The sequence below is a fragment of the Cherax quadricarinatus genome, chromosome 35 (genome assembly GCF_038502225.1).
Source record: "Cherax quadricarinatus isolate ZL_2023a chromosome 35, ASM3850222v1, whole genome shotgun sequence".
Taxonomy (NCBI): domain Eukaryota; kingdom Metazoa; phylum Arthropoda; class Malacostraca; order Decapoda; family Parastacidae; genus Cherax; species Cherax quadricarinatus.
In genome coordinates, this window is record NC_091326.1 from 24,623,499 (window position 1) to 24,645,375 (window position 21,877).

Consider the following 21,877-nt stretch of genomic DNA (forward strand, 5'->3'; position numbering starts at 1 on the left):
GATGAATAATTCATTCCTAGAATTGTAAACAAATACATATTAAAGGTGGTGAATGAGTCAGACACCAGATTCAGTTTTCTATAATGCTCTACCTGAGAAAACATAATGTTTACCCTCCACCCAACTCGCCATTCGATAGCATATAAACATTGCAGGTTTATATGGTATGTTTATATGCTATGTAATGTTTCTTATATAATTTCGAAGAAAATATCATAGCTAGATTAATGAAAATGTCTATAATAACCTAAAATTAGACATTTAATGTGCCAAAGAGTGATTATTATTGAACATACATCGCATATGAACATTGCATGTTTTTATATACAGTGGAACCTCTACTTACGAGTTTAATTTGTTTCGTGACCTTGCTAGCATCCGGATTTACTAGTTTGTAGTAAATTTTCCTCATTAACCCTTATACTGTCCAAACGTAGATATACGTTTGCTCGTGTAGCACTCCGAACGTCGATCTGTTTTATTTTTCATTCCTTCAAATTTGGCGCAATATGCCTGCACCCTTATTGTGTGCAATATGAAAAAAATCGGGCGCCGGGGTACCCTGTGGTAGCACCAGTTAGTTTCAGCTCCATCTTGGGTCAGCATCATGACAAACCCCCGTGATTCACTTGTGCCTCGTCATATTAACACGCTACTATTCTTGGACAGTGAAACAGAATGCGAGTTTAGTGGATATGACACCGATATGGCCACTAATGATAAAGGAATTAGTGAAACTATTGATGACAACCCAGATGACCCATCAGCCCATCACCTCTGGGGTGGGCAGTGTGGCTAATGTGGCCACAATAGACCTTCAGCCCAGCACCTCTGGGGTTGCTAGTGTTACTACCCAAAGGCAACTCCGCAAGAGGAAATTATCATTTTCCATGCTTTATGGCTTTGGCGATAGTGAAAGTGATGTGACGATGATGAAATTGATTTTATGCCCATAGAGGATTTGTCCAGTGAAACTTACTTTTAGGCGGCATCGCCTACGCTCAGGCAGGGTGCATTATGCAGTCGGTGGCAGGTCATGATCCAAAACCCCCAGCCACTGATAGTGATCATGAAGGTGAATACACTGGGATGGAGGAAAAGGTGGTGGGTGGCAAGGTGCCTGAACCTCTTGGCGTGGTGGGTGGCAAGGTGCCTGAACCTCTTGGCGTGGTGGGTGGGCAGACAAAGGACCGCTTGGCACCCTCTCAACCATGTTCTGCCTCCACTCCTGTCCTCCCTCCCCCATGCCACAGGTACACCCTGCACCATGTGACCACCTATGGAACTGGACAGAAAGTACACCATTTGTGCCATGTCAATTTTGATGCCAGTGGAAGTGGCATCATGCCACACTGTCCCATCACAAATGGGTCTACAGAGTTGGACTATTTTCAACTATACTTTGATGAGCCGATAATGAACCTGATTGTTACCCAGACCAACATGTACTACCAGTATACGGTGGACCACACAGATGTTTCAGAATCGTCATGGCTGCACAGGTGGAAAGGTACATCTGTGGCTGAAATGTATTTATTCCTGGGCACTGTCATGCATATGCTACACATGTATAAGAACAACATAGCACAGTACTGGTCCACAGACCATTTCATCAGCACTCCAGTCATCCCTGACCTCCTTCCCTGCAACAGATACTGTTCCTACAAATGTTGCACTTCTCAGACAGGAATACGCCAAACCAAAATGACCTCCTGTACAAAATCATGGAATTGTTTGTATCCAAAGCAAAAATTCAGTGCCTACTTTTATCCATTCAAGAACATTGACGAGTCCTTGTTTCTGTTCAAGGGACGACTGTCGTTCAAACAATACATACCAAGCTAACGTAATTGCTTTGGTATAAAACTGTGACTGGTCCTGTGTTGTTGGATGTCATTATCTACTCAGGGAAAAACACACTCGACGATACCGGGCAAATGTTGGACATTTCCAGTGATGTTAGCAAAATGATGCAGCCATACCTTGGCAAGGGTCATATATTGTTCATAGACAACTAGTATACAAGCCCTATGCTTGCTGATTTCCTACATGTGAACAATACTGATAAATGTGGAACCGTGAGAAAAAGTAGAAAACACATGCCAAGGTTCACTGGAGGAAGTGTAGTGCAAGAGTTTCATGCCAGTCACATCATGGCATTGACATGTCATGACAAATGGGATGTGACATTTGTCAGCCATCCACAGAAACGAGATGGTACATGGTACAAACCGACAGATTGAGCAAGCTCAACAATCAACATCTCATAAAGCCAGCTGCTGTCGTCGACTATACAAACAATATGCGACTAGTCAACAAGTGTGACATGATAGGATTTGTTGACTGTGTGCGTAGGAGTCGTAAGTGGTATGTAAGTGGTTTTTCCACCTTGTGGACATTGCAATGCTCAGTGCCTTCAACATGTACGAAATAAAGACAGGGAAGCGACAACGATGTGCGGAATTCACCCTCAATGTCATCAAGCAGATAGCGAAAAAGTATGGTACCACACCTATACCTGTCACTCCACAACCAGAATAAGTAAGTTTATTCAGGTATACACAAATAGTTACATAGAATTATCATACATAGCATATGTGTAGAGAACCTAGGATAACCCAAAAAAGTCAGTGACTTATTTCCATTGGGGTCCTTTTACCTTATTATAATAAGAGGGGGGGGGAAGTGCCCCTTTATCTTATTTGAACCAGGTGTACAAATTCATCTATCAGTGTGAACTTGTGTGTGACAGTATAATTACTAATTCAGTACCAGACATTTGTCTCAACAAGAACTGGCTATGAAATCAGAAGATCAGCAACAAAATATTATCACTACATAAAAACAACAGAAAATAGGAAAAAATTAAAAAAAAAATCGATAAATGTTTGTTTCTGCAAGCGGCAGTGCTCCATGTTGCCGACACCTCATCATTTAGCACCAACTTCGCGGGCTTATATCTTGGTAGGTACTGGCCCTAAAATTTTTTTTAACCTATAACTTTTATAAAAATGCATTTCATTTAAAAAAAAAAATATCAGAATATTGGGAGCGCTACGTGAGAACGTAGATCTACGTTTGGACAGTTTAGGGGTTAAATTAATTGAAATGGAATTAATTAATTTCAGTGGAATTCCAGGCACGACAAAATACCTGAATGTTTCCCTAATATCAACTCTGTGGCTTATTTATTACAGTTCATCTAATATGACATAAACAATATTAATAACATCGAAACGTGATATATACACTAGAATGAATGAAATGTCATTACATATTTAACTAATGGTAGTGGAGGCAGCAGCACAGCTCCTATTGTTCCTGCTTCTGACTACATACCTTCCTGTGCTTTTATTATAACAGAAAAGTGTGTGTAAGGCAAACTCCATTAGATCACTACGTTATTTCATAAAGAAAATGTTTTATTAACACATTGGCCATTTCCCACCAAGGCAGGGTGGCCTGAAAAAGAAACTTTCATCATTCACTCCATCACTGTCTTGCCAGAAGCATGCTTACACTACAGTTATAAAACTGAAACATTAACACCCTTCCTTCAGAGTGTAGACACTCTACTTCCCATCTCTAGGGCTCGAGTCCGGCCTGCCAGTTTCCCTGAATCCCTTCATAAATGTTACCTTGCTTGCACTCTAACAGCACATCAAGTCTTAAAACCATTTGTCTCCATTCGCTTCAGTCTAACACGCACATGCACGTTTACTGAAAGTCCAAGCCCCTAGCACACAGAACCTCCTTTACCCCCTCACCATGTTTTGTAGGCCGGACTCTACCCCGCCTTCCCTCCACTACAGATTTGTATATTCTTGAAGTCATTCTATTTCGTTCCATCCTCTCTACATGTCCAAACCATCTCGACCCCTCCTCAGCTCTCTGGATAATAGTTTTGGTAATCCCACACATTGCTCTCAGACATGACATCTCTACTGTCTCCTGCCTTCTCCTTATTGCAACATTCACAACCCATGCCTTGAACCCATACAAGAGCATTGGTATAACTATACTCTCATACGTTCCCCTCTTTGGTTTCATGGATAAAGTTCTTCGTCTCCACAGACTCCTCAGTGCACCACTTAACTTTTTTGCCTAGTCATTTCTGAGTTGCCTCATCCTTCATTAGATCCATCTGCTGACATGTCCACTCCCAAATATCTGAACACATTCACCTCCTCCATACTGTCCCTCCAATCTTCCATTATGTATTTTTTTTATCATCACCTTACTCTTTCCTATATTCACTTTTAACTTTCTTCCTTACCAAACTCATCAACCAACCTCTGCAACTTCTCTTCAGAATCTCCCAGAAGCAGTGTCATCAGCAAAGAGCAACTGTGACAACTCCCACTTTGTGTTTGATTCTTTATCTTTTAACCCCCACATCGCTTGCCAACACATGAGCATTCACTTCTCTTACTACTCCATCTATAAATATATTGAGATACAATTCCCTACATCAAGAGCAAGAACCCCTCACCGGAGTTGAGGAACCTCCGTTGAGGCATGCTCGCATCTGGAAATTTCGCTCGCGTTTGGAAGCAAAAAAAATTGACAGAGCGACTGCTGGTATCTGGAAAAACTCTCACGTGGGTGTACTCATAAGTAGAGGTTCCACTGTAGTATGTTATGTGTTTCTTACATAATTTTGAAGATATAGCTGGATTAATGACTGTCTATATTAACCTAAAATTAATGTGGGGGGGGTATGAGTGGCCCAGGTGAACGCATATAAGAGCGACTTGCTAGATTTCTGTCCGATTTGAAAAACGGGAGGCCCACTATCAGCAGAAATCTCTTATACATGGAGATATAAATTTACTGCTACTTTGATCTCGATTTCCAGCTACTTCTGGTTCTTGAAACAAATTTAGGCCGTCTGTAATAGCAGTAAGTTACGAGCTCTGCTCCCTCGGATGAGATCAGAGTGGTAAATTTTGGTGTAAACATGGAGAACACCTTTTTCTCTCTTTCTTTTTTTTATCTTTTTTCTTTTTTCTTTTTCTCTTTTTCTTTCTTTTTTTTCTTTTTCTTTTTCTCTTTTCTCCTTTATCTTTTTCTCTTCTTTCTTTTTCCTTTTTTCTTTCTCTTTCTTCTCCCCCCGGCCCCTCGCAGTGTATGATGGAAAAAGCAACCCTCTGACCTAGTTTGGTTTAAGATAGCGACTTTGAGGCGTTTTCTATGATGGTTTGATTGGCTGTTCTTGGCGTGATTTGATAGAATGGAAAACAATATGGAAATGTGAATGATTTTTGGTTGGCTTCAGGACCGAATGTAGATTGAAATCGGGCACAAAGTAGGGAAAATATTAAATTTTTGACTATTTGTCCGAAGACGGGTAAGGTCTAAACGCCTTTGATGTTTTATATTTTTTTAACCCTTAAACTGTCCAAACGTAGATCTGTTTTTTCAACATTTGAAAGTATGTAAAAAAAAAAAAAGTTTTTTTTACATTTGAAAACGTGTAAAAACCTTTGATCTACTTTTTTTTTATATTTGAAAATATATGTAAAAAGAAGTAGATCTACTTTTGGAGCACTACGCATGTGAACGTAGATCTGCTTGAACAGTTTAAGGGTTAACCAGGTGTGATCCAATTACTGGGATCTACCTACCTGAAGGGTATTCCGGGGATCAACGCCTCCGTAGCCTGGTCCATGACCAGGCATCCCGGTAGATCAGGGCCTGTTACTGCTGGTCGCACGTAGTCCAACGTACGAACCAAAGTCCAGCTGATCCGGCACTGACTTTAGGTATCTGTCCAGCTCCCTCTTGAAGGCAGCCAGGGGCCTATTGGTAATTCCCCTTATGCATGGTGGGAGACTGTTGAACAGTCTTGGCCCCGGACACTTGCGGTGCTTTCTCTTAGTGTACCAATGGCGCCCCTACTTTTGATTGGGGTATTTTGCACCGCCTGCCCAGTCTTTTACTTTTGTAGGGAGGGATTTCTGTGTGCAGCTTCGGGACCGTTCCTAGGATTTTCCATGTGCAAATTATGATTCACTCAGGCCTGCGTTCCAACGAGTACAAGTTGAGTGCTTCCAAGTGTTCCCATTAGTCGAGGTGTTTGATAGAGCTTGTATGTGCAGTAAAGGTTCTCTGTACTCTCTCTAGATCTGCAATTTCACCTGCTTTGAACGGAGATGTTAAAGTACAGCAATATTCCACCCTAGAGAGAACAAGTGATTTGAAAAGGATTATCATTGGCTTGGCATCTCTTGTTCTGAACGTTCTCATTGTCCATCCTATCATTTTCTTTGCAGTTGTGATCGTGGCACTGTTGTGGTCCTTGGAAGTGAGATACAGTACCACTCCCAGGTCCCTCGCATAATTGTTCTTCTCTATTGTATGATCAGTTTGTAGTATACTCATTTCTAGTTATTATCTTATCCAGTGTTCCATAACAGAGTAGTTGGAATTTGTCTTCATTGAACTTCATATTGTTTTCCATTGGAAAACTTGGTTTATATATTCTTGGAGGTTAACTGTCCTCAATAGATGTCTCGTGCAGATCGTAGTATCGTCTGCAAAGGATGACACGGTGCTGTTGACTACATCTGTCAGATATGAGGAACAGGATGGGGGCGAGTACTGTGCCTTGTGGAACAGAGCTTGTAACTATTGCAGCCTCTGATTTAACTCTGTTGACCACTACTCAGTTCGATTGGTTAGAAAGTTAAAGATCCATCTTTCCACTTTGCCAGTTATTCCTTTAGCACGTATTTTGTGTGCTATTACGCCATGATCACACTTGTCAAATGCTTTTGCGGTCTATACATTACATCTGCATTCGGTTTTTCTTCCAGTGGATCCCAGACCATATCATAGTGATCCAGTAGTTGTGAGAGGCAGGAGTGACCTGCTCTGAACCCATGGTGCCCTGGATTGTGCAGTTTTTGGGAATCCAGGTGGTTTGCAGTCATGCTTCTTAGCACTCCTTCAAAGATTTTTATGATGTGGGACATTAGAGCTATTGGTTTATAGATCTTGGCTAATGCTTTGCTGCCACCTTTATGGAGTGGGGTTATGTTGTTTTTAGTGACTGGAATTTCCCCCATGTCTAAGCTCCTTCTCCATAGTATACTTAGGGCATGCGAAAGGGTTTTTTTTTTTTTTTTGCAGTTCTTAATGAACAGAGTTCCACGAGTCTGGGCATGGGGCTGAGTGGATGGGCAAGTTGTCGATGGCTTTCTCAGTCTTTTGTCGGAGTTAGGGTAATGTTGGAAATATGGCATACATTGATGTAGTTTTGAGACTCGTTCATGGAAAAAAATCATTTGGATTGTCAAACTTTAGACTGATTAGTGGCTCGCTAAACCTTCGTATTGGTATTTCAGTGTCTCGCTCATTTCTTTGTTGTCATATGTGTAAGTCCCATCTTGTCTGAGCAGGGGCCCAATACTAGATGTGGTATTTGCCTAGTTTTTGGCATATGAAAAGAAATATTTCGAATTTATTTTGATTTCACTAATCGCTTTTAGCTGCTCCTGGGTCCTGCAAGAGTCCTTTAACTTAAATTCGATGCTTTCCACATCCCTGGTCAGCACTTCCTTCCATGTATCAGATAATCTAGCGTTTTTGAAGAGCTGGGTGATTCTTCGTCGTCTTCTGTAGAAGGAGCGTCTTTCTCCAGTTTTTCTTTCTTAGGGGAATATGTCTTGAACATACTTCAGCTGCCAGGAAGTTGATCCTTTCAAGGCACTGGTTTGGATCCATGTTATTTAAAATATCTTTCTTTGCCCTGTCATTCTTCGTAATATTTTATCTGAGAAATAAGGTAAATCGTTTTACTTTTTGTCTTGTAATTCAAAATGGAGGGCAAGTGTATTATAGGAAAGGCTTGCACGTGATTAATTAATGAAGAGGAAATGTTTGTGCCTGGAATGTTTACATTGTTTATTGGAACTGGTTTTTAAATTTGATTTCTTTAATTTGCTAAATCACCGACCTCTGTGCAGTTTAGAGGGTAACTCTGATTAGTTGAATGTGCGGTTACTTGTGATCAGTCAATAGAACGGAAAGCATACTAGTGAAATTAAGAATTTGGTCAAATTAAGTAATAAATTACCACTCGGTAAGCGAAATCGCCGATGCGTCACTCGCGCCCAATTTGCTAACTGTGCCTGCGTAATTCCGTAAGTTTTCCATATTTTTTCTTTATTTCCTGCAAAAAAAAAAAAAAAAAAAAAAAAAAAAAGATTCGACCATTTCAGACTATTTTTTTTTTTTTTAAATGCCGACATTGTCAGCACTTAATTTTGGTGATTCCGACAGTGAAGGGGTTGATACTAATGCACTCTTCAAAAATTCAATTGAATCATTGTCGACTGAATCCGTTAACACTACTGTCTACTCGATTACGGGTGAAATTTATAATAAAAAAAATTCTTTGATAAAAGGGCTCTATACTTAACCCCTCCCGACCTCCTCTCCTCAAGGGAGGCTCCTTGATACTAGTGATGGGTACTTGATCTAAAGGAATTAGACTTGTCCTCTCCTCTTCTTGGATTGAATCTGATTGCATGTCATTGCCCAGGTACTGTACGACACCTGAGTTTACTGATAAATCAGAAATGTGTGTAAAATGTGAATCACTAAAGGCCTGTTTTTTCTATCTCCAGAAAATTCAGTACAGTAGTTTTATTCAGAAAGATTTGTGTGACTGTTGAGGGTAGTTATTTCAAAGATGTTTACCTCTGTTCAAATTTTGCTTAAGCATAATTCAGAAAGAAAATATATTAAATATATGAACCCTAAGTGAAAGAAGAACTGATCTTTTATTTTATATATTTCCTTTTTGTAATGCATGTAAAAATATGTTGCTAATGTAAGATTTTTTTTTTTTTTTTTTTGCAGGCTGCGGGTTCGGTGATCGGCAAGGGAGGCCAGAACATTTCGCGCTTACGCAGCGAGGTGCGTAGTCCAGGCTCCCCCTCTGCCCCGTTCCCCTGGATCCGCAACCATACCCCCCCCCCCTCGCCTCCCATTCCATCCCTTTCCTAATTTTTTCTTTTTGTCACTGCTAGACAGTACCTCCTACTGCTACATCCTCTGGGAGTCTTCACGTCATTCATTTATTTAACCTTATTACATACAGTATATATTTTATTTTTTTGGTTGAAAGTTGAGTTATAGCCCGGCGATGTTAGTAGGTACTGTAATCCAGAGGGTACACGCCTGCCCCCCCACCTCCTACCCCACCAACTTCATACAGATAAGACTGCTTTTACAAACAGAAACCAGGAAATACATGTACACGTATATGGGCACACGCATGTTTGCATACTCCCCACACCACAAAAACCAATCCAAATGGCAAAAAATATGCTTATTCACACAGACGTGCAGTTGCACCTATGTACTGAAACACTACTAAACGCGCGCGCGCGCACACACACACACACACACACACACACACACACACACACACACACACACACACACACACACACACACACACACACACACACACACACACACACACACACACACACACACACACAATATCAATCAATCAGAAAGTATAGCATAAAACAAGAAAATTACACTAGTATATATGCATTATATACTGTTTAAGGGCAGTTGGGTGGGGTGGTGATGGAAAGGTTGGGGTGGTGGGAGGCGAGTATCCATGTGGATGACAGGTGTGTAGCTAGGTAGACTTTCACATGTCCTACCATGCCCTCCCCTGCGGAGTGACTCAGACGTGTTCAGTCTCTTCGGGTAGTTCCGGGTGGGGAGGTAGTAGCTGCAGGCTGGCATCTGATGGTGGGCGACCTCCCTCGTTACACTGCCTGCCCACTATCACAGCTGGGCCAGGCAGCTACCTCCCTACTGCCACCCTCTAGCGGTGGTGGGAGCAGGTGGGTGCATCGCTGCCCACTACAGGTGGTGGGTAGTGGTGAGGGTCACCACCTGCACGCCCCAACTAGTGCGCACATACAACCATTAGCCTACTATCATTGTGTTATACTCATGTTGATATGAAAAGATAAGCTAGGAGGTAACCTGTGAGTGCCGGTATGTTAACTAGAGCCTTTTCTCCCTCCCTATGCCCCTGCCACCGCGGCTGCCCCCGATGTCCCGCCAACGTCCGATTGGTCAATACCAACTTGTTTCTGACCAATCCTATGTTGGCCCCGCCCCCTCTCGACTGACTGACGGCCGTGGTCATCTATGATTGGTTCATGTCCCGCCCAACCAACGTACGCCCCTCCCCCTGAGCAGAATCCAGCCAGTATTACCGTGCCCGATTGCCCAGGCCCCGAACGGTAATTAGTCTCTTTTACTGTTTTATCGTTTTTGCCTTAAATCTCTCAGTCGTCTGTAGATGATGTGGCAAGCCAATTGCACCATCTCGCTAAAGTGTAGATGGTGTAACAAGCAGTGACACCATCTTAGTCGTCTGTAGATGATGTGGCCAGCCAGTCACACTGTCTCGGTTGTCTGATGATGATGTGGCCAGCCAGTCACACTGTCTCAGTGGTATTTAGATGATGTGGCAAACCAGTCACAGTGTCTCAGTCGCCTGTAGATGATGTGGCAAGTCAGTGACACCATCTCAGTCGTCTGCAGATGAATTGGCAAGCCATTTACATTGTCAGCCGCCTGTGGATAATGTGGCGAGCCAGTAACATTCTCTTTCGTCTGTAGGTGTTGTGGCAAGTTATTAAACACTGCCATCTCTTAGATGGTTAGACAAGCTTGTTGAAACGTCTAAGTGGTGTGCAGAGGATGTAACTAGCCAGTCTCACTATATCAGTCGTGTGTAGATGATTTTGGCACGCCAGTAAGACACAGTCGTCTGTTGATGATGTGGAAAGTCTATCACCATGTGAGTGGTGTTTAGATGTGGCCAGCGAGCCACCTGCCAGTGGTGTGCCGCCTGCAGGCTTGAGGATGAGCCCTCCACACGGCCCCTCTCCCTGTCTCGCCCCCATACAAACTAGCAATAATATTTATGGTGTGGAGGCTTGAGTCTATTATTTTCTTAATTTTGACCAGGCTCAGGCCTCCATAGACATTATGATGAGTATTTGTTGAGTATTTGTTCACACCTCCACCCTCAGTGAAAGACATTTATGTACTGTACCCTTAGCAGCTAGGTCAGCTCACCCCCAGCCTTTCCCCTGTTAACCTCTCCCACCCAGTCTCAACAGACGAACAGTTGCCAGTGTGTCTCCTACCCACTAACCTGTGAAATCATCAACCAGGCTGCTCCGGCATCAGCACCAGCCGCTTCTGTGATTTCAACAAGTTAATTGCCTGCAACAATTTTTTCCCCTAACTGCGGTTTTGCACTCAGGCTGTTAAGGGAGTTGAATTCCCTCAGGCAACTGAATACTCGAGCCACAGATAGGTGCATGGCACCTGGTTGATGATGTCATGCTCTCTTGAATACAATGACGGTAGTGTGCTTCTAATGTTATGTATAAATATATATGCTTCATGGAATGTTGATCATTACTGTGAACCGTTGCTATTACTGGTCACTGCTGCTGCAGCCCACTTTGTTCCTTTTTCATTTCCATCCCTCGCACTTTCTTCTCTCCCTCGTTATGAACCTTTCCCAGTTCCATCTGTCCACCTTGGTCCTCTGCTTTATCTCCACCTCTTGCAGTAAGATCAGTAACAGTTAAATAGTTCATGTCAACCTAAATGTTTTTTTTTTTTTTTTTTTGTCTACTCCAGTGTACTGTCCATTCCAGCCTCCTCTCTACCCTTCGATTCCAACCTTTTATCCCTGTCCTTGAGTAGTAAAGAGACACATGCAACACCTGGGTATCATTATTCGAAGAAAATTGGCCAACTAGTGACTTGATAATTTAGATGCTGACGTAACTTGAAGGTGAAGACACTACAGTAATGATGAGGTAGTATCTCAGCTTTCAGAACTATGTACGTGAGACTGTAAGGTTGAGCTTGTGATTGTCATTTTCTTCTGTCTACAGTTTTTTTTTTTTTTTTTATTTTTACCTTGAGGTTACCTCTTTATTGAATTGATAGCCACTGGTTGGTGAAAACTCTTCAAATAAGGATATCCAGGTGTTGCACACGTCTCGTTTTGTGCAATGTTATAAAGTCCTTCCATTGTAATCCTGTGTCCATTGCAACCCCCCATCCTATCCTTCCATTGCAACCCTCCATCCCCCTGCCCTTCATTGCAACCATCCCTCCCTTTGTTTTGTCTCTGAAATCTCCCCTTCGATCCTTCCCCACCAACCCCCCCCCCCCCCGCCAAATAAAAATAAAGTTGGAACTCCTTGTTTAAAGTTGCTATAAGTCGCATCAATTCTTCAAGACAGTATTATATGGGGAGTGTGCATTTATTAACTTATTGGATGTTCACAAGACTAAGACTAAAAAGGAAAAATAATAAAACTGAAACAAGTGTATTACTATACAAGATTTTACTTTCAAAGGAAATAGTGGTCAGAATATCTTGGCAAGGTGATGGGCCAAGTAGGGTATTGGAGGAGCTTGTGCTAACACCACAAGTATGAATTTCTATGTACTAAATTTTATATACAGACAAAAATTTGTTGCTAATGCCATGTGCCGGCAGGCATGTCCGGCCTCGGGCCACACTTCAAGAGCTTTCGCAACCATTTGTAGGTACCAGTACATCTTGCTTTACTCAGAATAACAAGCGTGTGTTTTGATGGGGGTAGTGCAGAAAAACTAGTATGATGAATCAAAATGGGAATGTGGAGAAGTGGTGTAAAGTGCACTCGGAAAAAAAATGTAAGTAAGCTACAGCCTAACTCCCAAAATTAAAAAAATGTTACGAAAAAATGGCAGAAGCTTTAGAGGTGCCCTAGATGGCAGATAAAAGGAAGAGTAAATACCCAAATAACCCGCTCATAGGAGAAAGTAACTTATGACGAAGTTTCGGTCAGACTTGCTATTGGTCCAAGTCGGACTGAAACGCCATTTTTTTTTTTCTATGTGCGGGTTGTGTGTATTATTCCAGTCAGAGTATTGTGCATTTTTATTCTTTAGGAAGAGTAAATATGACCAGATGTAGAGTATAATAGAATAGTTAAATATAACATCATCAACAAGTAATTACTGTTAACAAAGGTAGGAAAGCAGCCAGTTTGCACCGTTTCCCGTACTACGACTATCAGACATTTAAAAAAAAAATTGTTTGAGCTCTGCTGCTTCTGTAGTTGTTGGTAAATAACTGTAACAACCCCCCCCCCCCACCACCTTACCTCCTCTCCCACTCCCCTTCTTCCATACCATCTCCCGTCCCTTACCTCCTCACTCGCTCCCCTCTTCCTCTTCTCCCTTCTCCCTTACCACCACTCCCTCGCCTCTCACCCCTTACCACCCCACCCTCGCCTACTTCCTCTATCTTCCCTCCAGACATCCTCTCCCCCCCCCCCCCCATTCCTCCTCACCATCTTCCTCCCCCATTTGATATTCCGTACTTCCTAACCTCTCCATCCTTCTTGACCTTCGCTCCTTCCCCTCTGACGCCTCACTCCTACCTCCACTTACTCCTCACTACCCCTCCCCACCTTGCAGATTACACTGACAGTGCTTCTACCGACATATTCAGTTTCCAGCCATTCACATCATTTGGTTTTGTCAGGTGTTTTTCACGTGTGGTGAGCTTCAGTAACTCCTTCAGCCATGCACCTGTAAACATTTTGTCTTTAGCAGGAGCAGCAGCACACTTCCTTTATACAGGGCTGTATCTGCCTTAGCTGTTAGCAGTCTGTGCATACCCCAACATGGGGTGGGTGTGCATCTGGGGGCCGAGCTTATTCTGGTGTGTGCAGTGTGTTGGGGGTGGGGGAGGTTGTAGAGTGACGGGTATGAAGTTGTGTAGTGACAAGTAATGTACACTACACTAGTTGGTTTGTTGTTGGGTGTAATGTCTTGTACTTGGTCACATGTTGTTATTGTCTAGTGTTGGCTACTTGCGTCCAATGTGTTATGACAAGATCGTTGTGGGGTGTGTGCGCGTGCGCTATTGTAGGGTGACAGGTGGGGTGTGTGCGCTATTGTAGGGTGACAGGTGGGGTGCATGCGCTATTGTAGGGTGACAGGTGGGGTGTGCGTGCTATTGTAGGGTGTGACAGGTGGGTGCGTGCACTATTGTAGGGTGACAGGTGGGGTGTGCGCTATTGTAGGGTAACAGGTGGTGATTGCGTGCTATTGTAGGGTGACAGGTGGTGTGTGCGTGTTATTGTAGGGTGTGACAGATGGTATGTGCGTGTGCTATTGTAGGGTGACTGGTGTGTGCGCGTGCTATTGTAGGGTGACATATGGTGTTTGTGCGTGCTATTGTAGGGTGACAGGTGGTGTGTGCGTGCTATTGTAGGGTGACAGGTGGTGTGTGCGTGCTATTGTAGGGTGACAGGTGGTGTGTGCGTGCTATTGTAGGGTGACAGGTGGTGTGCGCGCGCTATTGTAGGGTGTGACAGGTGGGGTGTGCGTGCTATTGTAGGGTGTGACAGGTGGGGTGTGCGCGCTGTTGTAGGGTGTGACAGGTGGGGTGTGCGCGCTATTGTAGGGTGTGACAAGTGGGGTGTGTGTATGCTCAGTGTGAATTGTAGGTGCTGGTGTACTAGGTGTAGGGTGTGACGGAGGTTTATGTACTAATGTAAGGTGTGACAGATGTGCCGTGTTTTGTAATATGTTCAGTGTGTAGGTGTAGGGTGAGTGTAGGGTGTGACGGAGGTGTACCGTGTGTATTCCAGAGTGCTGACGATCGGTGGGTCGGAGGAGGTGGTCCTTAAAGTACTGACTGAAGTTCTCGAGTGTCTTGATGAGGTAAGTTAAGAACCTACATGATGTTCTACCACATGCTATATTGATCTTATATTAATGCCTCCAACATGTTGCGCTTATCATTTACTTTGTAAAATTCTATATTTGTGCGTGTCTTCCTGGTATCATTTGGCGCAGGCACTGCAGAAAGGATCAGAATCAGATGCACGTATCTTGGTCCACCAGAGCCAGGCTGGCTGCATCATCGGCAAGGGAGGCAGCAAGATAAAGGAGCTACGCGAGGCAAGTACACTTTTTGGATTTTGCTACGCTGTAAGAGTGATAGTATACTAAGGGGATTCAGGGAAACTGGTTAATAAGGCCTCTCTTCTAAGCCACATTCGTGGAAACAGACCACCGTGGGTTTCAACACTGCTAGCTGCAATATTTTGAATGTTTGTGATTTATTTTTAACACTTCGACCGTTTCCCACTGAGACAGGGTGACTCAAAAAAGAAACACTTTCATCACTCGCATCACTGATTTCATCACTGTCATATCGGAGGCGTAACGATACTGCAGTTTTTCCCCTTTATTTCAGCTAGGTACAGCAAAAAATCAGTTTTTATTTGGCGAGCTTGAAATACCTCATCAGTGTGTGTTCAGCAGGGAGACCCGCTTGCTCAGTTTCTTTTCTGCGTGGCGGTAAGAGAACTTGCTTCCAGCTTGAACAGCGAACTCAGTATCTGGTAATTAGATGATGGCACTCTGGCAGGTACGGAAGAGTCCCTAGTCTACCTACCTGGAGGATGTTTCGGAGATCAACACCCCCGTGGTACGGTCCATGACCAGGCTATTCATTGGGGGGGAGGGGATGTTGCACCACCTGCCGAGTCTTTTGCTTTCATAAGAAGCGATTTGTGTGTGCGCGCGCAGATTTGGGACTAGTCCCTATAGGATTTTCCAGGTGCAAATTATGATGCATCTTGTTCGTGTTCCAAGGAGTAAAGGATGAGGGATTTTAAGCTGAAGGTGACGCTGCCAGTTTCGGGAAGACCCAGAAGATCAAATAGAGGGCTGGCACCATGCTCTTGAGTCAGTGAGATAGGAGACCCTCGGAGCATGGGGCAAGTGTACTCTTTCCTTGAAGAGTTAAGCTGAAAACCCATCACGGAAACAAAGGACCTCAGGTCATCCAGCTTCCTATTGTCAGACTCCATGTTGCGATCTAGAGGGAAAATGCCTGCATCATTCTGGGTACACGGCCCACTGCTGGAAAGTTGTAGATGTAAGCTCTCAGGTGTAATACATGTTCTCCTTCCCATTGTATCTTTTTTAATGCATTTTATTTGCCAATAAAGTTCACAAACATAGAATATAAGTGGTGGTAGAAGAAAACACTCGGCTCCTGGGAGCTTGCCATGAGGTACGTTTCTCTTCTGAGGCTGTGGGTCCCCAGTCAGTTCTAGAGGTGACACCTCCCTATATGAAACAATATATATTAAATTTAAATTTTATCATTGTTTAGGTTGAATTTGAAGGACCGCTCATAACTGTATTTTGCTTGTCCGGACCCCAGTGCACGAGTCTCGACTACGATTTGGTTGTCATGTGAATATACAATCTTAAGTACTGTAATATTTCGTATAAGGTCATCATTATTTGTGGAAGAAAGGTCTTTTTTCAGTAGTGTTTGCTTCCCTATTTGCTGGCTTAACGTGAATTTTAGATTCAGCAGCTCGTGTGAGAATTTTTGAGCTGGATCCTGGGATTATTTGTGCTATAGGTCTTAATGCTACCAGGTGATAACCTTCAGGTGGTGCTATAGGTCTTAATGCTACCAGGTGATAACCTTCAGGTGGTGCTATAGGTCTTAATGCTACCAGGTGATAACCTTCAGGTGGTGCTATAGGTCTTAATGCTACCAGGTGATAACCTTCAGGTGGTGCTATAGGTCTTAATGCTACCAGGTGATAACCTTCAGGTGGTGCTATAGGTCTTAATGCTACCAGGTGATAACCTTCAGGTGGTGCTATAGGTCTTAATGCTACCAGGTGATAGCCTTCAGGTGGTGCTATAGGTCTTAATGCTACCAGGTGATAGCCTTCAGGTACTCTTACACTCTTAGATTCGATTTTATTAAATTTAACTGTTGTTTTATTCCAGTTGTCTTCAATTTATTGCTAGGAAAGTTGCAAGGAAGACTGGCTACAATACTGAGCGTTGCATGGCAGTATGGTAATGGTTGCTGCTGACATTGTTACGTTGTCCTCATTGTTGCTTTAACATGCCTGCTACCCAGCTAATAAATTGGAAATGGATACTTATTCAAGGAAATATTGATTGCTATTTGAATTGTGTGGTAGGTGGCGTGTGGGTAGTGCGTTCGTGCGCGCGAGTGTAGGTTGGGGAGGGAAGGGGGAGGATATGGAGGCGGGCGGGCAGGCAGGCGTGTAAGGGGACATGTGCGTGCGTGCGCGTGAGGGCGCGTGCGACACGTGGCGCCAGGTGTGTCGTGGCCTGCCAGGTGGTGCCCCCTTCCCCTATTGGGAGGGGGGCACGGGTCTGGCACGAGGGGTGACGGCGATCCGGCATTGGTAGGGGGGGGCGGTTAGGTGGGGGAAGGGGTTGTGGGGAGGGCGGTCGATAGCGGGATTACCCAGGTAACCCGCGGGCCCGGCCTCACTCTCCGCTCACCCGCCGTCCGCGCAACACCGCCCGCCTCGTCCGCCCCGCCGCCCATGGCCACCATGATAGTGAGGGCCCACTGTACTCGGCTGTGCCACCAAGCCCCAGGAGTAACTACCACACCACCAGGATTACCAACACCATCCATAAAATAGTGAAAAAAAAAATGAATAACAGGTAAAGTGGGGATGTGGTGATGGTGTGTAGGTTGAGGATGTTAGGTTGTTTATATTGTGCGGGCAAGGTGACACGAGTGTTATTGATGGGCAGGGAGGGGGCGGAGGCAGTGTTTGGGCACAACTAGTGTTGGGCAGGGGGTCACATCATCACCAAGCACAACCTCCCCAAAGCTCCAACACCACCACTAGCACCAACTGGAGTACCAGCACCGCCTCCACCAGGAGCACCAGCACTACTAGTAGTAGCAACGATACCATCCCGAATAGCCGGAAGAACCACTAGCACCACAACTCCAATAAGAAGAGCAACAGTAGCAGCCAATAACTATCATGGGCAGGCAGACAGCACTTGCAGCAGCAGCGCCTCCTGCAAGCCACACCCAGCGTGGCAATCGATCTTGTGTGTCTCCCTCACTGCCTAGCTCAGACCCCTCGCCACTTAGGCCGCACTCCACCACAAACACCAGTGTTGGTGCAGTGTTGGTCTCCAACACCACCAGCCAGGGTACTGGGCAAGTGGCCTGTATTGATCCCCTCCTCCAACCTTACTCAACCTTCTCTCTTTCCATAACTTTCTTAAATTTTGTCGCCCTCCTGGTTCCTCCACCACAACCACCCCTCCTGGGCCCTCCACCACAACCACCCCTCCTGGGCCCTCCACCACAACCACCCCTCCTGGGCCCTCCACCACAACCACCCCTCCTGGGCCCTCCACCACAACCACCCCTCCTGGGCCCTCCACCACAACCACCCCTCCTGGGCCCTCCTCCACAACCCCTCCTGGGCCCTCCACCACCACAACCACCCCTCCTGGGCCCTCCACCACCGCAACCACCCCTCATGGGCCCTCCACAACCACCCCTTTTGGGCCCTCCACCACAACCACCCCTCTTGGGCCCTCCACCACCACAACCACCCCTCTTGGGCCCTCCACCACCACAACCACCCCTCTTGGGCCCTCCACCACCACAACCACCCCTCTTGGGCCCTCCACCACCACAACCACCCCTCCTGGGCCCTCCACCACCACAACCACCCCTCCTGGGCCCTCCACCACCACAACCACCCCTCCTGGGCCCTCCACCACCACAACCACCCCTCCTGGGCCCTCCACCACCACAACCACCTCTCCTGGGCCCTCCACCACCACAACCACCTCTCCTGGGCCCTCCACCACCACAACCACCCCTCCTGGGCCCTCCACCACAACCACCCCTCCTGGGCCCTCCACCACAACCACCCCTCCTGGGCCCTCCACAACCACCCCTCCACCACCACCCCTCCTGGGCCCTCCACCACCACAACCACCCCTCCACCACCACAACCACCCCTCCACCACCCCTCCTGGGCCCTCTACCACCACAAGCACCCTCGCCCTCTTGGGCCCTCCACCACCGCAACCACCCTCGCCCTCCTGGGCCCTCCACCACCACAAGCACCCTCGCCCTCCTGGGCCCTCCACCACAAGCACCCTCGCCCTCCTGGGCCCTCCACCACCACAACCACCCTCGCCCTCCTGGTTCCTCTACCACCACAACCACCCTCGCCCTCCTGGTTCCTCCACCACCACAACCACCCTCGCCCTCCTGGTTCCTCCATCACCACCACTACCCTCCTCCTGGTGCCTTCACTGTTTTCCTTGCCCCCTCTGGGCACTTACTGCTTGTTGGCACTGGCTTGTGGTATACTTACATGCTGTGTACTGTTCACCTCGAGTGTTGGTTATGTTCCCCACTTCTCTTCCGTACCCTCTTCGCTACCCTCTTTCTCCTCACCCTCCTTCCTCTCCTTTCTTCTTCCCCTTCCTTCTCGCTATCTTCTCTGGATCCAGATTCCATATTGCTAACAACAGTGAAGACCCACGTTGCAGGGTAAGCTTTTATTGGGACTGTTGATCTTTATAAAGTTAAATATAAAAGCACAGTACTGGAATGTACACTCCCGTGAAGAGGCGAGCTGGGTCGTATAGTTTGTAAAGTATCATAGATCTGTACTTAATGCAGGAAGTACTCTGCTTAAATTTTATTGATCCCAGGTTTCTTGCAAGAACACGTTTGTCCCTTGTACCACTGTTGCTTGTGCTCGCGCTAGTGATTGAAAGTTAAGCAGTAAAGAATTAAAAAGTTTCAAACTTGCTACAGGTATGTGAGTATACCCTGTGTAGTATGTTATCTTTTTGAAAATCTGAAACGCTACCTTTATTTGATATCTGCCCCCTCCCAGTCTCTCCATAACCCGGCCCTGTTGCCGATAATTGCATCTAATCGGGTTTATTTTTTTCATTAGTTGTAGGTTCCTTTAGCAAACTTAGGCCTAAACTTAAGGCCTAGGTCTTTGTTGAGTAGCCCTGCTAAAGAGGTTGACAATGCTGGTGTCTAGTTTCTTAAAGGTGTGTGATCAGTCTAGGTTCTGCTTTAGATTTCTTGTTAGGTTAGGCAAGACTTGTCAGGGGACATTACAATTGTTTCCTTGAGCGGGTCTTCTTCATACGATGATCGCCGCTGAAGCTTTTGGTCATCTGACAGAGGCCTTGCGCTGGCATTCCGGTCCACCTCTTTAAAAATTAAGGCTATAATTAGAATGGCAAACTAATGGTTATTTGTGGCAGCCATCGCCTCGGTTATGAAGATTGTAGTTCTTAGGTGTAGCACTGTGCACCTCTCGGCAAAAGCTCCAAATTATTTTGTTACTATGACTTTCAGTTTTGTTCCCAGGAGTATGTATACTATGTATACTTAATGTAACTTAATAGTGATTCTTCGCAGTGAAAGTGCCAATGAAAGCTGGTTCTGCAATGCGTGTTTTCCCCTTCACCCTCTCGCCTTACCCTGATTAAAATCCTAAAGAGTTAGCGAGACACGTAATGGTTATGGGGTCCAGGGAGGCATGGTGCCAGTGTGTTCCCACTCCCTGGCATCACAATGGTTGTAGCCTAGTACTGTGTGATATGCTGGTGTTAGTTGTGCTTGCCATCACTGCTTTATTGAGATATTTTCTATTAGTGTTGTAGTGAAGCCTGAGGGAGAGTTAATTAACTCTACAGTATTCTACTGTTTAACCTTGGTTGAGTATTCAGAGAAAAATGGGAGTATAGTACTGTGGTAATATTTTACACTACACAGATAATGGCTATAATACTTGGGTAATATTGTGCACTTCATTACGTTTGGAGGTACAGTAGAGGGGGTTACGTTAAGCTACAGAGAGAAGAATGTGGTCGTATACTAGGGAGATAATGTTGTGCATTATAGAAGTGGAAGTATAATAGAGGTAATATACTGTGCTACACTGAGGAGACTGGGGAGGGGGTTATAGTACTGGAGTAATATTGAGGTGTATATCAGTGAGGTAATGTATTCTTCACCTTCAGAGTCTGGCGCCTGAGTAAATTTAGCCATCCACCACGAATTCTTGGTTCTCTATAATTTTATTGCTTTATTGTTGTGATTATAGAGTATTACAGGAGCAGGTAGCTCTTTAATATTTAGTATCGTGTACAGTGTCAGAAGTTACATGTAATTACATAACTTTTTTGAATCTAGTTGTTACATCAGTGGAGTACACAGCCACATTTGGACTTTGCTGCTTTTTTTTTTTTTTTTTTTTTTTAACTTTTGCTCGTATATTTTATTTTTTTTTGTGCAGTGTTAAGCTTATATTCTGTTCTCACCCTTTTCTAAATTGTGAAAAATACGATACTTACTTTTAAGATCCCGAGGACCTTTCTTTGCTGCCAACTTTAGATAAAAGGCCGATGTTTTACGGGGCACCATGGACACTAAGAAAACATTTTGCCAGCATTCACTATCCAAGATATCAGAATTATCGAAATACAGAAGTTTGAGAGGAAACAGGATCACCAGGTGCCAGTCCCCAAAGGCAATATCAGGGTTTTTTTAATGCCTGTGGGATGAAACCAGCATCCAGGCTCTTTCTCCAGAAAATAATAAAGGCCCGAGTTTTTTTTTTTTTTTTTTATTTTTTTTTTTTTTTTTTTTTTTTTTTTTTTTTATTTATTTATTAAGAAGTCTGGTCATGGGGAGGACTTCATGGATATGTTCTTGATGGCTTCGTCAAAGTCAGCTAGGGGAAGGACAGCATCAGGAATTGTGGGATGTTGATGGTGCTTTGAATTTCGTGCATACAAAAATAATGTTAGGGCTTTCGGTCTATAGTGATGAGCGGGTCACTGAACAGTCTTATTGCGGTTTATTTTATTTTTCTTTAGTTGGGCCTTCATTATAAGTCACTGGAAGGTAAACATTTCTTGGAAA

The 21,877-nt window shown here is 44.7% G+C and overlaps 1 protein-coding gene across 12 annotated transcripts in view; it reads left to right on the forward strand.

Annotated features, from left to right (window-relative positions):
• HnRNP-K (Heterogeneous nuclear ribonucleoprotein K) overlaps positions 1 to 21,877 on the forward strand; it is a gene marked incomplete at its 3' end in the record, with an annotated part of 884,016 nt that overhangs the window by 804,249 nt on the left and 57,890 nt on the right. For all 12 annotated transcript variants that reach the window (XM_070091461.1, XM_070091458.1, XM_070091460.1 and 9 more), the window contains 4 exon segments: positions 8,869 to 8,925; positions 10,240 to 10,283; positions 14,727 to 14,799; positions 14,935 to 15,039. In XM_070091461.1, coding sequence (XP_069947562.1) covers positions 8,869 to 8,925; positions 10,240 to 10,283; positions 14,727 to 14,799; positions 14,935 to 15,039 — 279 coding nt within the window.